Source organism: Arachis ipaensis, chromosome B03 (genome assembly GCF_000816755.2).
Source record: "Arachis ipaensis cultivar K30076 chromosome B03, Araip1.1, whole genome shotgun sequence".
In the NCBI taxonomy this organism is placed as follows: domain Eukaryota; kingdom Viridiplantae; phylum Streptophyta; class Magnoliopsida; order Fabales; family Fabaceae; genus Arachis; species Arachis ipaensis.
The window spans coordinates 134,402,162-134,416,022 of record NC_029787.2 but is presented as its reverse complement, the minus strand read 5'-3'; the positions used below and the strand labels follow the sequence as shown (position 1 = coordinate 134,416,022).

Here is a 13,861-nt window from a genome sequence, read left to right as displayed (position 1 = left end):
ATTTATAATAAAATCATTTCTAAAATAAGGAATTCCAATTTAAAAAATGAATTATAACTTATTTATATTTAAAGCTAACCTGATATGCGTGAAAGGAGGCACGGCTTCACATTGACCCAGGAATTTGAACAAGTCTTTCAAGAATTCGTAAAATTCTTGTCTCAGCCTCCAATTCTTACCCGATATGAAACGAGAGAAGAGTTTGTCCTATATTTAGATGTGGCCAACAAAGTAGTAGCCTCTGCACTATTTAAAGAAGAAGATGTCGGCCGAAAGCTCGTCTACTTCACTAATAAGGTACCCCAAGTAGATGAGCTCAATTATCAGAAAATTGAGCAAGTTGCATATACTTTGGTCTTGGCATCTCCGAGATTGTGACCTCACTCTCAAGCTCACATCATCAAAGCTCGAGCTAATCAGACCATGAAGCATATCCTCCAAAAAATGGATATTGCAGGGCAGATGCTACAGTGGACTATGGAGCTGTATGAATTTGATTTGAAGTACGAAACTTGGACAGTCATCAAGTCGTAATACTTGGCCGACTTCCTTGCGGAATATACCGGTTAGCAAAAAGGGAGGTCCACGATTGGGAGATGGATCATCAAACAAAGCTGGTAGTGGAGCAGGGATCATCCTCAAGAATGAAGAAGGAAAGGTCAGGCATATAAGCCGAGAGCAGAATGGCCGAGCTAATGCCTTCTCCAAGCTAGCCAATACAAAACCTGTGACAATAATAAAATTCTGATCCAAAAAATACTACAGTCACCTTTAATATTAAAAGAAGTTAACAAGACAGACATCCTCACAATCTAAGAATGGATAACTCTAAGCGTTGAATATATCAAGTTCGACATCCTTCCTCAAGAATAAAGGGAGGTAAGGAGATTAATGAAAAAAGCTTAGCACTATACCTTAGTTTGTAATATTCTCTATAAAAGAGGGATCTCAACACCTCTATCAAAATGCATCCCGACTTCGAATACAAGAGGTTCTAGATGAAACCCACAGTGAAATATGTGGAATTCATTTTGGGGAAGGTCACCGCCAAAAAGGTGTTACGATCTTAGTTCTACTTACTAACTTTTATGAAACAACGCAAACTACCACTAAAGAATCTCCCTTTTGACATGCATATGGCACAAAAGCCTTGATTCCCACGGACATAAATAAAACCAATGGCAACATTCTGTAATGAAGTCAGAGCACAAAAAAAGAACTCAATCTCTTTCTAGAAATCTGAGAGCAAACTCAGATAAGAGAAGAAGCTTTGATAAATTCTACAACGAAGTTGGTAACATTCAAGCTCAAAAAGAAGAGTTCAACCTCCATCTGGAAATTCGAGAGCAGACTTGGATGAGAAAAGTGGTTTTAAGACAAAGGATGGCTGCGAGGTACGATAAGATTTGCCACAAAAGACCTCATCTTGATAAGAAATAAAATTGGGATACATAGGTCAGACAAAGGAAAGCTGATAGCAAGCAGGATAAGACCTTACAAAATTACTGAAGTTTTAGGAAAATACTACTATAAAATGTCCGACCTCAAGGGTGAAGAACTGCCTAGGTCGCTACACGACTCCAACATAAGGAGATACTATAATTTCTTATGGAAATTTATTTTCTACCGTTGACACACCAATTTAAGCTTAATAAAGTGCAAAAATCATTGCCCGACCTGATTGGTCGGCAGGTAAAGCGACGAGATCCAAATTGGTGTAAGAAGTTACATAGGCGAATTGGAAAAAAGCTCGGGCCAAATGGGTTGAAAGAGTTGTGCTTAGAACAAGTCACAAAAATAACTTAACTAAAAATTTCCCTCGAGGCATAGATACGATTTATCAACTCAACCGCACGAGTAACAAATAAGTCGTACTTAATTCCAAGCCCACAAGCTCAACTCTACAAGTTCCAAAAATAAACGACTTGTATTAAAAATAAGTCGTATAAAATAGAACTTCACAAAAATAAGTTGTTCAAAAAAATTTGTTCTAACATCCACAACAACATGAGGACAACTTAGTTTAAACGAGTTGTGCCAGTCAACCATATTTTCAACGAACTTGTGTCAAGCACAAATCATGTCAACCTGAAAGCAAAGCTTTAAAAGTGATTTGTATCAAAATAAATCATTAAAGCAAAGCATTAAAAAGTGATTTGTGTCATAATGAATCACTAAAGCAAAATTAAAACAACTCGATATAAAATGAGTTGTAAAAAATCAAGGATGACAACCTTGTAAAAACTGAAACAACTCGATATAAAAACGAATTGTATTTGATGACAAGCCATCTTAGCCTAGTTTCACTAGCTTTTTTCTTTTGTTTTCGATTGATTTATGCACTTTCTTGAGCCATAAGCAAGCCAATTGGGTAGATTTCCATGTTCCCTTTGATTCAATCAACTATAGATGAATTAATGCAATTTCATGAGGTTTTATGCTATAATTATCATATATTATGAAAGAATGAATATCTCATGATTTTTGAGCATAGCTTTGATGTGTTTGATTGATTGATGATAGGTGAAGAAAGCTTGGAGAAAGGTTGAAGCAAAGAGGAATGGCTAGGAGCAAGAGAGAACAAAAAGTTTGAGCAAAAGTTTGCCTCAAACTTTAGCTCAAACTTTTGGAAGAAGTGAAAACACCCCAGGGAAAAAAAAGCTTGAGCAAAAGTTTGCCTCAAACTTTAGCTCAAACTTTTGGGAGAAAAGTTTGAGCTAACGTTTGCCTCAAACTTTTTGGCAAACGTTGGCATCACAAAATCAACACCCTGGAGGACAAAAGCTTGCGCCAACGTTTGCCTCAAACTTTTACTCAAGCTTTTAAGATTCACAACCCGGTTCACATTGGTTCTCTCTCCAACTCCAAGAGCAATCAACCAAGGCCTCTATCAACCCAATTCCATCAAGAGCAAAGGCCCAATTCAAGGCTTGAAGACCATTTGAAGAAAGTGTATAAATAGATTAGGATTTAAGTTTTTAAGAGAGCTTTCTTTTCGGTTTTGATTTGGTAGTTTGTAGAGAGCTCACCTTTACATTTTGGCATTGTTGTTTTAATTCAAGAGAATTTGGGGAGGAGAATTGATCTCTCTTCTTCCTTGTTCTTGCTTGAATACTCTTTACTTTTCTTGCTTCGGATCTTGGGTGGAGAATTGAAGAAATTCTATTTCAATCTCACCTTGGGATCTTGTTTAATTTTTCGCATCATTGAATTTCAGTTTCTGTTAATTGCTTCTTCTTCTACTTTCTCTGCAATTTACATTTCTTCATTTCTTTTGCAATTGTTCTTGTTGGATCTAGGAAGGCATTGAGATCTAGACTTGGTTATCTAGTCTCTCGAGTCCTGAGATCTGGATTTCCATTTTCAATTTCTCTGTTTACTGCTTTTCAAGCTCTTTTATATTTCTGTTTTAGATCCGATTCAACCCAAGGCATCTTCCACCCTTCTGTGTGTTGAATTTTACTTTTCCTTGTTTAATTTCTGCAAATCCAATTCCCAATTCCCTTTACAATTCAAGCCATTTACATTTCTTGCCCTCTAAGATTCTGCAATTTACATTTCTTGCGTTCTAAGTTTCTGCTATTTAATTTCTTGCTCTTTAAGATTCAGCACTTTAAATTTCAGTTCTCTTTAATTTCATGCGAATTTTCCATTCCCTTTATTTTCCATGCAATTTAAATTCCGCAAATCACAAATCTCTCAACTAAATCTTGATTCGCTTGACTAAATCAACCACTAAACTAAAATTGCTCAATCCTTCAATCCCTGTGGGATCGACCTCACTCCCGTGAGTTATTATTACTTGATGCGACCCGGTGCACTTGCCAATGAGTTTTGTGTCGGATCGTTTTCCGCACATCAGTATTATACACAAGGATGACAATCTTGTAAAAACTAGAAGAGGGGAGAGAATAAGCATATAATCCCTTCACCTAGGGCGCCAATTTATGCTCGACAAAGCGCGAAAATCATGAGCCGACCATTTTAATGGTTGCTCGGATAAATCGACGAGGTTCAAATTGGTGTCAAATGGTTACAATACGGCTTGATGATTTAAAACAACTCAAGCTCATGAGTTAAACGAAATCGAGTAAAAAATAACCATATGATCTAAGCAATTTATATTAAAACAAATCGCGCAAAATAACTTGATATAAAACGAGTTGTGCTTCAAAAAAGTGACTTGTATAAAAACAAGTCATCTATAAAAAACTCGGAATGAACGAGTTGAACAAATCATTGAAAGACTTCATTCGATAATCCGGTCCGTTTGACCTCGAGTAGGGGCACAATGGATAAAGCAACGAAGTCCAATGGCTATAAAGATGATATGGTACTTTAAAAGGACTCAAATAAACTAGTCGTACTTAAAACAGGTTGTAAAGTCCTAAAAATAGCTCGAATTTAAACGAGTTATATGAAATCAGATCAAGAAATAGCCACGTTTTAATTAAATGATTTGAAATGAAACAAATAGTAAAACCTTAAAACTACTCGCATTGAACGAGCTAGACGAGGTTATACTTAGAAATAATTACGACTTTGAAATAAACGATTTGTATCAAAACAAGTCATACGAAATCAGAACTATAAATTTCAAAAATGATTTGTATTGAAACAAGTCATTAAGCCACAAAACAACTTGAACTAAATGAGTTGCATGAAATCCGATAAAAAATTAATCATGTCTCAAAATAAGCGATTTGTACCAAAAAGAAAAGTCATGCAACAAATCTACAATGTTCAAAACAACTCGGTATAAAATGAGTTGTATAAAATCAGAATAAGCTTCAGAAAGGTGATTTGTATTAAAACGAGTCATGCATCCTTAAAACAACTTGAACTGAATGAGTTGTATGAAACTAGGACAAGAAATATTCTCTAGTTAAACAAGATGTGCTAAAACCAGTCATACAGAGCCTACAAGCCTTAAATAACCTGGAAAAAACGAGTTGTGCAAATCAGTTCATGAAAAACGACTTGGCCAGAAACATGTTGTATAAAGAAAGCAAGCCGTACATAACATCAAAATGACTTGTAATATCATATCATCAAACGACAACTTTTAAGAAAGAAACAACTACATTACAACAAAATGATAGCGCACGGAAAAATCACACAAATGGTTACGGAGTAACATTAAGAAAATGTTATATCATTCAAATCATGTTGAGTTGTCCGACCTCCTTGGCTTCAGACCTCAAAACTACTAAACGACTTTTCCACAGCTCAACATTTCGACTTAGTCATCTAATTGCTCAAGCCCGACTTCATAAAATTCGACCTTGAGTAGAAGCACTGTTCATACCTTGGCGCAAAAAACATAGCCAAGTCCAAAATGAATAAATGCCCACCCAACAAAGGTAGCCTCATCTACTCCTACCCGACCTCATAGTATGAGGTCGGGCGCAACGACAACTGACTCAACCGTACTTATCTGAATGAATCTCAACTAACTCCTCCTCTATAAATGAGATTTTAACAATCATCCTAACAAAAAAGAACGGTTATCCACTATCAAAGGTGGAACTACTCTCAAAGGTAGTTATCAACTCTACTATAAATATTCTGACACCCTCAGGCCTCAAGTATATTCATAACCTAATCTATTAAAAATTTGTTTAAAACCCATAATAACTTAAGCATCGAAATCTTTTGTAGGTACCACTACTCTTCACGTCCTCATGAAAAACTCGAACTGTGGCACCTCAGCTACGAAATAAATTGGACGCTGCCTCAGAAAGAGTCTGAATCTCACAAACTCATCAAGTTCTTCTCAACCTATACATCACTCTACCCTTCTGAGCATAGACCGATTACCCTCCAGTTTAAAGAAAACTCTTGGAAATAAGATTGATCAGTTGGTAGAATTCACTCATGTTCCAGAAGACTCTCGTACCCCGGCCACTGAATACCCTCTCATAAGTCCTTACTCTTTCTACCACAGACAAAAGAAATCAACTCTCACTTCTATTCGCCATCTCATCCATAGAAACCCTTCTCCTCCTCCCAAAGAAGTCATCCAGTCCTCTAATCTCCAACAGTGTGGTTTAAAAGCCACTACTGCCGAACAATACATAACCTTAGAAATCCCACAAGAACTCATCCAAAACTACCAAAACCAAGGCTACACTCATATGCATCTAGGGGCAGTCAGGCTCATTCTTACCCTTCATGGAAGGAGATCTCTTCCGGTAACAGCCAAAGTTGCTCTTTTAGATACTACTTTCAAAGAATACCAACATGCCTTGATCGGAGCATTAGTAACAACACTCTCAAATGGAAGTGTCATTCTTACTATAGCTCCTAATTTCACCATGAGATTATCAGATCCTACGATAAGTCAAAGGCTGAAAATCCAAATACAATTGGTAGGAGTAATTCAGGACTCTAATGCTGAACAGGCCACTTTACATCACCAAGTCCTCTACAGAGTCCAAGATCATGCTCTTGATCTTAATCTCCCAAACACTACCGGAGAAGCCCTATTCATGTTCACAGACAGTGCTGGAGGACCTGCAATAGTAAATATTCCAAGGATGATCACTACTGAAGAACTTGCTTCTATCATTCCGTTGGAATGGATTACTGATTATGAGAAAGCTTTCCCAAAAGAACAGGTTGATGTTCATACTACAGCACCTCCAACTATTACCCATAATAGTGATGGAACGGTGACGACTGTTTTTCAGAAACCTGGGATGACCAAACAAAGTTCACTGCGAAGATCATCCTTCAGAAGGATCAATATGATTTCTCCTGTTCAGGTGCAAACAACTCATGATCAAAATGATCCACCAGTGCATTTCTATGAGAATGGAACACCTGTTTACGTCTCTCACGTAAATGGCCACTTCATTTGGGATGTTGATCCCTCTATGTGTGAATGCAAGCCAAAGAAAAAGACGCATTGGTGATCATCAACCAATACATTTCATCAGAAAGCATTCAGAAGGAGAAGAAGTAAGCAAAAGTATCGTTACTTCAAAAGGAGGAAACCCCATACCAAGTCAAACAAATGCTTCATTTGTGGAAAACAAGGACACTTTGCTAAGTCATGTCCTCACAAGACAAAGAAGGAAATAAAAATGTTTGAAAGCCGGATTTTGGCAAATTGGGCTCCATCCTGAAGATAGGTATAAAACAGCATTCTGTATACCTGAAGCCCAATACCAATGGACGGTAATGCCATTTGGACTCAAAGTAGCCCCCTCTCTTTTCCAAAAAGCAATGACCAAAATCTTTGAGCCCATACTACACTCCACACTCATCTACATTGATGACATCTTACTGTTCTCAAAAGACAGTGAAGCCCACAAAGCACTCCTGGCCCAATTCACTCAAATCATCAAAGATCAAGGAATCATGCTATCTTCAAAAAAGAGTTCTATTGCTAAGACAAAAATTGAATTCCTTGGGATGGTCTTCGAGAATGGATTCTTTCAACCAGGAGAACATATTGCCAAAGAATTGCTCAACTTCCCAGATGAGAACATGACAGTCAAACAAGTCCAACAATTCTTGGGAATCGTCAATTACATCAGAGATTTTATCCCAGATGTGACTAAACACACCAGCCAGCTGTCAAAGCTCTTGAAAAAGAAGCCCCCACCATGGGGACCAGAGCAAACCACAGCTGTCAAAACCCTGAAGAAGATAGCACAGGACCCCCCTCCTTTAAAGATTCCCAGCACAGGAAAAAGAATATTACAGACAGATGCTAGTGATGAATTCTGGGGAGCTGTGCTACTTGAAGAGATTGATGGAACAAGACACTATTGCGCGCATGCTAGTGGACAGTTCAAAGAATCTGAAAAACATTACCATGCCACTTACAAAGAAATTCTTGCTGTCAAAAGAGGGATAGAAAAATTCAATTTCCACCTCAGTTCTTATCATTTCACTGTGGAAATGGATAACACCTCTTTCCCATCAATGCTAGAAATCAAGAAAAAAATCCTGCCAGACTCTCAATTGCTAAGATGGAAGGACTGGTTCTCTCGCTATAAATTCGAGGTAAGGCACATCAAAGGACACCAAAACACACTTGCAGATTTCTTATCCAGGCCAACCAAAGAACCACCCCCAAACCAGTAGAATCACTCCCTAAACCAATCCATTACATTTGTACCATGAGCTCCTACAACCCTTCATACACCATCCCATTTCCTGATTGTCCACTCCGCAATAACCCATACAGAAGAAAAATTGGTCCTTTTCCTTTCAAAGCAAGACCCCAGACACTGTTTCAAATAGTCTGTTTAGCCAGGCAAACTTTGTTCTACTGGCTACACCAGCTCCTTACCATAACCCAAATACATCCAAATCCAAAGTACTTTGACATGGATACCCCTTTTTGCACTATACCAATAATCCAAGGACCTATACCAGAAGAGATGATGTGGTATATCTGGGCTCTGTCTTCCCTATATCCATGTGCTATTATAATACCACTCTTCCCAGTATATCACATTCTGTGTAACAGTACTCAAGCCCAGTCTCATCTAGTCAGGTTATTTGCTATGTATGCACCACTTGGAGCATGGAGAGGAATGTTATATAACATGATCGAGCAGCACCAATTATGGGATAAATCCTCCAAGACAAAGCGAAAATTCTGTTGTTTTGTCACTTTACAGAGAGATTATTTTTCTGGATGTAAAGCACATAATGAGAGGATACATACCAAGAACAGGGTCGAAATTGTTGGATATTCTACCATGTGGCCCACAGATGAAAAGACAGTCCTAAATGCCTTGGCCAAATACCTTTGTCAACTTTGGCAACCTGGACTATATGGAGAAAGAGATACAGTCGAAGGACTCCCATTCCAAACAGATATTCCGCCAATAACACTCAAAGATCAACGAAATTAAAGAAAAAAGATACCAAGGCAAGTCGGCAAAAAATAATCGTGGCATAAGAGCAAGGTATTCCTATAAATCACTCTAACTTATAATGAGTTCAATTAGAAAAATATTTTTTTTCTGTTAATATCAATTAATTTTTTTAAAATTATTTTTTTATTTTTAATTTTAAATCTTTAACTTTAAATTTTAATTCTAAATCATATTCTTAAATCCTAAGCTTCTAAAAAATGAGGGTAAAAAAATAATTTTATAATAAAAAATTGACTAAATTGATTAAAAATTAATTTCTTAATTACTTATATATAATTTGAATCTAACTAGAGTCAAATTTTTTCAATCAATGTTAGTCAATATTTTAAATTTCAACTTAAATTTTAAATTCAAATTTTAAATCATAAATCTCAATTCTAAATTTTCAGAAAAAAATAGCTTAAAAAAATAATTTTACAAAAAGAGAAAATCGCTAATGTGTTGAAGAAAGTTCAAACACGTGTCACTCACGATTTTCTTCATCAGTTCATCTGCTTCAACTTAATTCCTAGAAGTAGAAAAAGACTTGTTTTTTCTTAAACTTCCCCCCTTCAATGCTTCGTAGATATCATTTAAAGTCTGTGAAACTTTATGCTTTTTGCTTATTTTTAAGTACGGATTGAGATTTCACAGGAGTATGGATGCCAATTAATCACTTGAGATGCATGGCAGAATTGGAAGACAAGAATCTCGTGTTCGATTTTAATCTACCCATATTCAGAAGCAAATTGAAACGTGACTAATCTAAATCAACCGAGTCGACTTACAATAGAGATTATCTCTCCTACAACTATTTTTCATTTTACAAAAACTCAAATTTGAGTAGTTACTAAAAATACTAAAAATATCAGGATGACATGACATCCAGTTATTTATACATGAAAGAAGCTCTTTTATAGTTTTAACTAAAACCAGGTCATCAATAAAAGGGAATTAACAATATCTATTATACTATCAAAACTAATACTAGGAAGTCATACAGTTGGTGTGCCACATCTTCAGAGAATATAAAAACATAACCAACTTTCATCCTGATTACTACAGGGATATGTATTGGTTATCCTGGGTTAATTAGAGAATAAAATTGACCTAAGTAGAAAGCAGCCATGATTAGACATACCTTGATATCTAAAAATAGAATCTGACTTATTATAAAAAGTATTTCATCCTGTCATCCCTTCTCATGGCATTATATACAGCTTGGACCTGAAAAATACAACATTCCACATCAAGGTACATTCTCTCAGCCTTAATTGCATAAAGATTCAACCTACAAGCTACAACATAATATCAGATAAATTGAAATTCACATTACATCGTAGCATAACCTACCCTCCACCCAGGTAAAAATAAGCTATGAATATTTACTCTTCCAGTATTGAAAGGGAGAAAAGGAAAGAACAGCCAAAATGACCTGCTCACTGGAAACAACTTCAATGGGTCCAATATTTACAGATACATATTTGCCCCCCGATGATGACTTCTGCTTCACACATCCCTGAAACATGATGTCAAATGTTATGCAGATCAAACATTATATGGCATTTGTGAAGTCCTCCTCAAATGCTGGACAAAAAGTGAAGGTAAAATATATTGAGAAGAGTTAAATCATCCAACTTTTCACAATTTTCATGTAGCAAAACTCAATTGAAGCAGGGTTTCTTAGGGAACAAGGCTTTCACTTGGTAGGGTTTGAGGAGGGTAATGATAACGAATACAGCCTTATCCTTGAAAGTAAAGAAACTTTTTTTCCAAAATCTGAGTCTGCAAGCCTCCAAATCACAAGGCAACCCTACTGTTGTGCTAAAACTCACCCTCTTGCAAGATTTAATAACTAAAGTTAAATCTATTAAAGCTTGGCATATATTCTTATGTGACTAATCTCGGTTGGAACCGAACTTGCACTCAGTCTATTTGCAAGTCCTCATTTATGATCCATAGTGTTCATTATTGTGATATACATTCATTGCAAACATTCTCGTGTGTCAACCAGGAAATATCATTGATGTGAACAGCTTGTAATACCAGAGGTCAGCAACCAAGCTACAGCAAGAAATAATTTGTCAACAGCATATCACTTTGGCTACCCTGTTGTAATCGTATCAATTGAAAGGAAACTGAAGTATCACCTAAAAGTTTGTTTATCTTGTGACAGAAGATCTCAACATTTACCACATTCATCCAAAGATTGTAGAACTAAAATCATTTCTAGATCCCAGTCATGAGTTAACCAGCGAAGCCCAGGAAGTTTAAGCTAACTTACAAGTGCATTCAAGATAATCAAGAAGTTCCACACCATCATAGAGAGTGCAAGCGAGAGAAGTGTTGCAAGTTGCAACCAAGGCCTAGACTATATTAGGGACTTTACATAGTGGGAATGTTTGGTTAACTCCCAGTCAAGAAACTGCCAACAAGAAGTTAGATACTTTTACTCGTCTTTGATCACAAACCATAAGAGATCCATTGACATTTCAGAGCTAACATTGGCATTGGGCAAGCTTGAAGATGTTTTCACAATGAGAATGCCTTACATCATGCAGGGGCATTACCAGTTAGTCCCTATTTCCTAATCAGTGCTCATGAAACATATAATTACAGCTACACAGAGTTGATATTCGTTTTCTAGTTCAATTAATTAATATATTGTTATAAGTTGTAGTTTTAGCAGCAAAAAAATAAGTAAAGTTATAAAATAGAAGATGAGTGAGCGAGAGAGAGAGAGAATAGAAACAAAACCTGAGGAATTGGGTGTTGGATGACAGATTGAACGGCAAGGACCATGGCTTGCACAAAATCATCACCTCCAATTCCAATTGCGGTGAACCCTCGAACACTTGGATACGAGTTGACCTTCTGATCCAATGCGAGCCACTCATCGTAATCAGCGTGGGTGCCACCGTTCTTGGATACCTCTGTTGCAATCCCAATCAGGAGACATTTGAATTGATAATGCGATTACAAAGCTGCATAATGAATTTATGTTGAAATTACCGGAAGGTTCTTGATGGTCGTGAGACGGCGTCGATTCATGGTGAGAGCAAGAGGTAGGCGGTTGCGGAGGACGAAAGCGGCGAGAGGCAATGTGAATGGGCGTGAGGATACAAGGCCGGGGTAGCAAGGGTTGTAAAGCCATGGCCGAACGAATCATGCTTCTCATCAACGCCATTCTTCTTTCTTTCTTGTCAATGCCTCTAATAACCCATATTTTGGAACCTAAACTTTCAAATTAAAATGTTTTGTTGGTTTAAATTTAACCCACGTTATCTTGATGAAATAGATAAGGTTTTTATACTTGTTGATAATTATAGCTTATAGCTTTTAAAATATAAGGAAATGCACCTTAATTTAACAAACAATATTAAAGAATGAGGTCATTAAACTCCTAGCGTCTCTTGTGATCTTTTAAGACGGTCTTAATAAACAATTGAATACTTGATACGACAAAATTAATGACATTTTTAATGTAGTGTTGGTATAACTGCAAAAGATAATCGGCATTCGGGATAGCCATGAGCGGCGGAGAGAGCGGGGTTGTCAACGAGAGGGATCATGAGCCAGAGAAACACGGTGAGGGGTCGGACCTAGTCGGAAGGAGAGATAAGGGGGAGAGTGTTGGGGAAGGTGCATCTGGTGTTAAGGAGGGATCTTTTCTCAAGGATTTAAAAGTGTCTTTTTGGTGGAGGCTTCTCAGCTAAAATTTCTGATCATGGATTGTTCTCTTGTTGGTAGTTGTTTGGCTACCATTGTTAGCAAGTAAGCGGATCCCAAGTCTCCGAGTGTCAGTTTCTTTAAAGAAGCTCTCAAGGTATTAGCTAAACCATATGTAGGGACTATATTAGTAAAAGTTTTTGGTAAGACTCTGAGCTATTCAGCTATTGTGTTCAAACTCAAATATGTGTGGAAACTACGAGGTGGGTATGAAGTCATGGACGTTGGTTATGGTTATTTTTTGATCAAGTGTGACGACTTACTTGAGGATAGGGAGAAGATTCTTTTGGGTGGTTCATGGATTTTAGCAGTTAAACCTTAGTCTCTTTCCTTCTGCCTCAATGAGGCTTCTTTTGACACTACATTAGCTTGGATTCGTATTACGGGACTAAATATTCTTTACTATCAAGAGCTATGCTATGCATTGCTTCAACTGTAGGCAAGCCGATCAAGATAGATTTGGCCACGAAGGCTGCAAAGAGGGGGAGATTTGCTCATGCATGTGTGGAGATTGATTTGGGGTTTCTAGTTGTTTCTGAGATTCTAGTGGATGGGTGCACTTTTAATGTTGAATGTGAAAGTTTAGATCTTATTTGTACTCTTGCAAATGCTATGGACATGTAGCAGGGGATTGTAGAATGAAATTCACTTTGTTGGAATCGTCAAAAGAGAAGCAACCTTCCATTGACAATCATGCTCCGGCAACCGGGATGGTGAATGATGCTGCATCAGCGGCTGAGATCCAACACGGTGAAACAGTGGAGATTCAAAATTCGAATACATTCAAATCTAGAAAGAATAAAAAATTTGATTCTATGCCTAACGTAAATTCGGGTTTTGTGCCTTCAAGTATGCATGAGGATGTTAATGAAAATTGTTGAGTTTGAAAAAATAAAAATAATAATTTGATGATGATTAATATTATAGTTTTTGGGTTAAAAGTCTAAAATATAGATGATGTATGTGTTTATTGTGCAGAAAATTAATATATTCAAAAACAGGCCTAAAAGTCTATAAACAACACTCATCTTCATTGTTAGCCCATGTCTAATATGTCCAACACTCTAACTAGACACTCTCTTCTCTCTTCTGACGGTAACCACGTGATCAACCCTAATTTAAGAAAGAAAGAAAAGAGAACTTTCAAAAAGCAAAAAGAGACGTTTAAAATAGGATTCAAGCATTAAGAAAAAAGTGAATCACCAAGTCTTGACTTTGAAAAGAAAAGAGAGGAAAAAGTTAAGAGTTGAAGC

The 13,861-nt window shown here is 36.9% G+C and overlaps 1 protein-coding gene across 3 annotated transcripts in view; it reads right to left on the bottom strand.

Moving 5' to 3' along the window:
• Nucleotides 1-12,237, bottom strand: part of LOC107631989 — a 15,151-nt gene extending 2,914 nt beyond the window's left edge. Inside the window, exons 1-5 of one of the 3 annotated variants that reach the window (XM_016335603.2) lie at nt 11,892-12,198; nt 11,637-11,812; nt 10,315-10,398; nt 10,021-10,106; nt 9,621-9,931 (exon numbers count right to left, since the gene is read on the bottom strand). In XM_016335603.2, coding sequence (XP_016191089.1) covers nt 10,050-10,106; nt 10,315-10,398; nt 11,637-11,812; nt 11,892-12,066 — 492 coding nt within the window. In that variant the 5' untranslated portion in view covers nt 12,067-12,198 and the 3' untranslated portion in view covers nt 9,621-9,931; nt 10,021-10,049. Of the gene's footprint in view, nt 1-9,620; nt 10,107-10,232; nt 10,399-11,636; nt 11,813-11,891 lie in introns of those variants that run through there. The other 2 variants (XM_016335604.2, XM_021120011.1) reach the window with 2 other exon arrangements.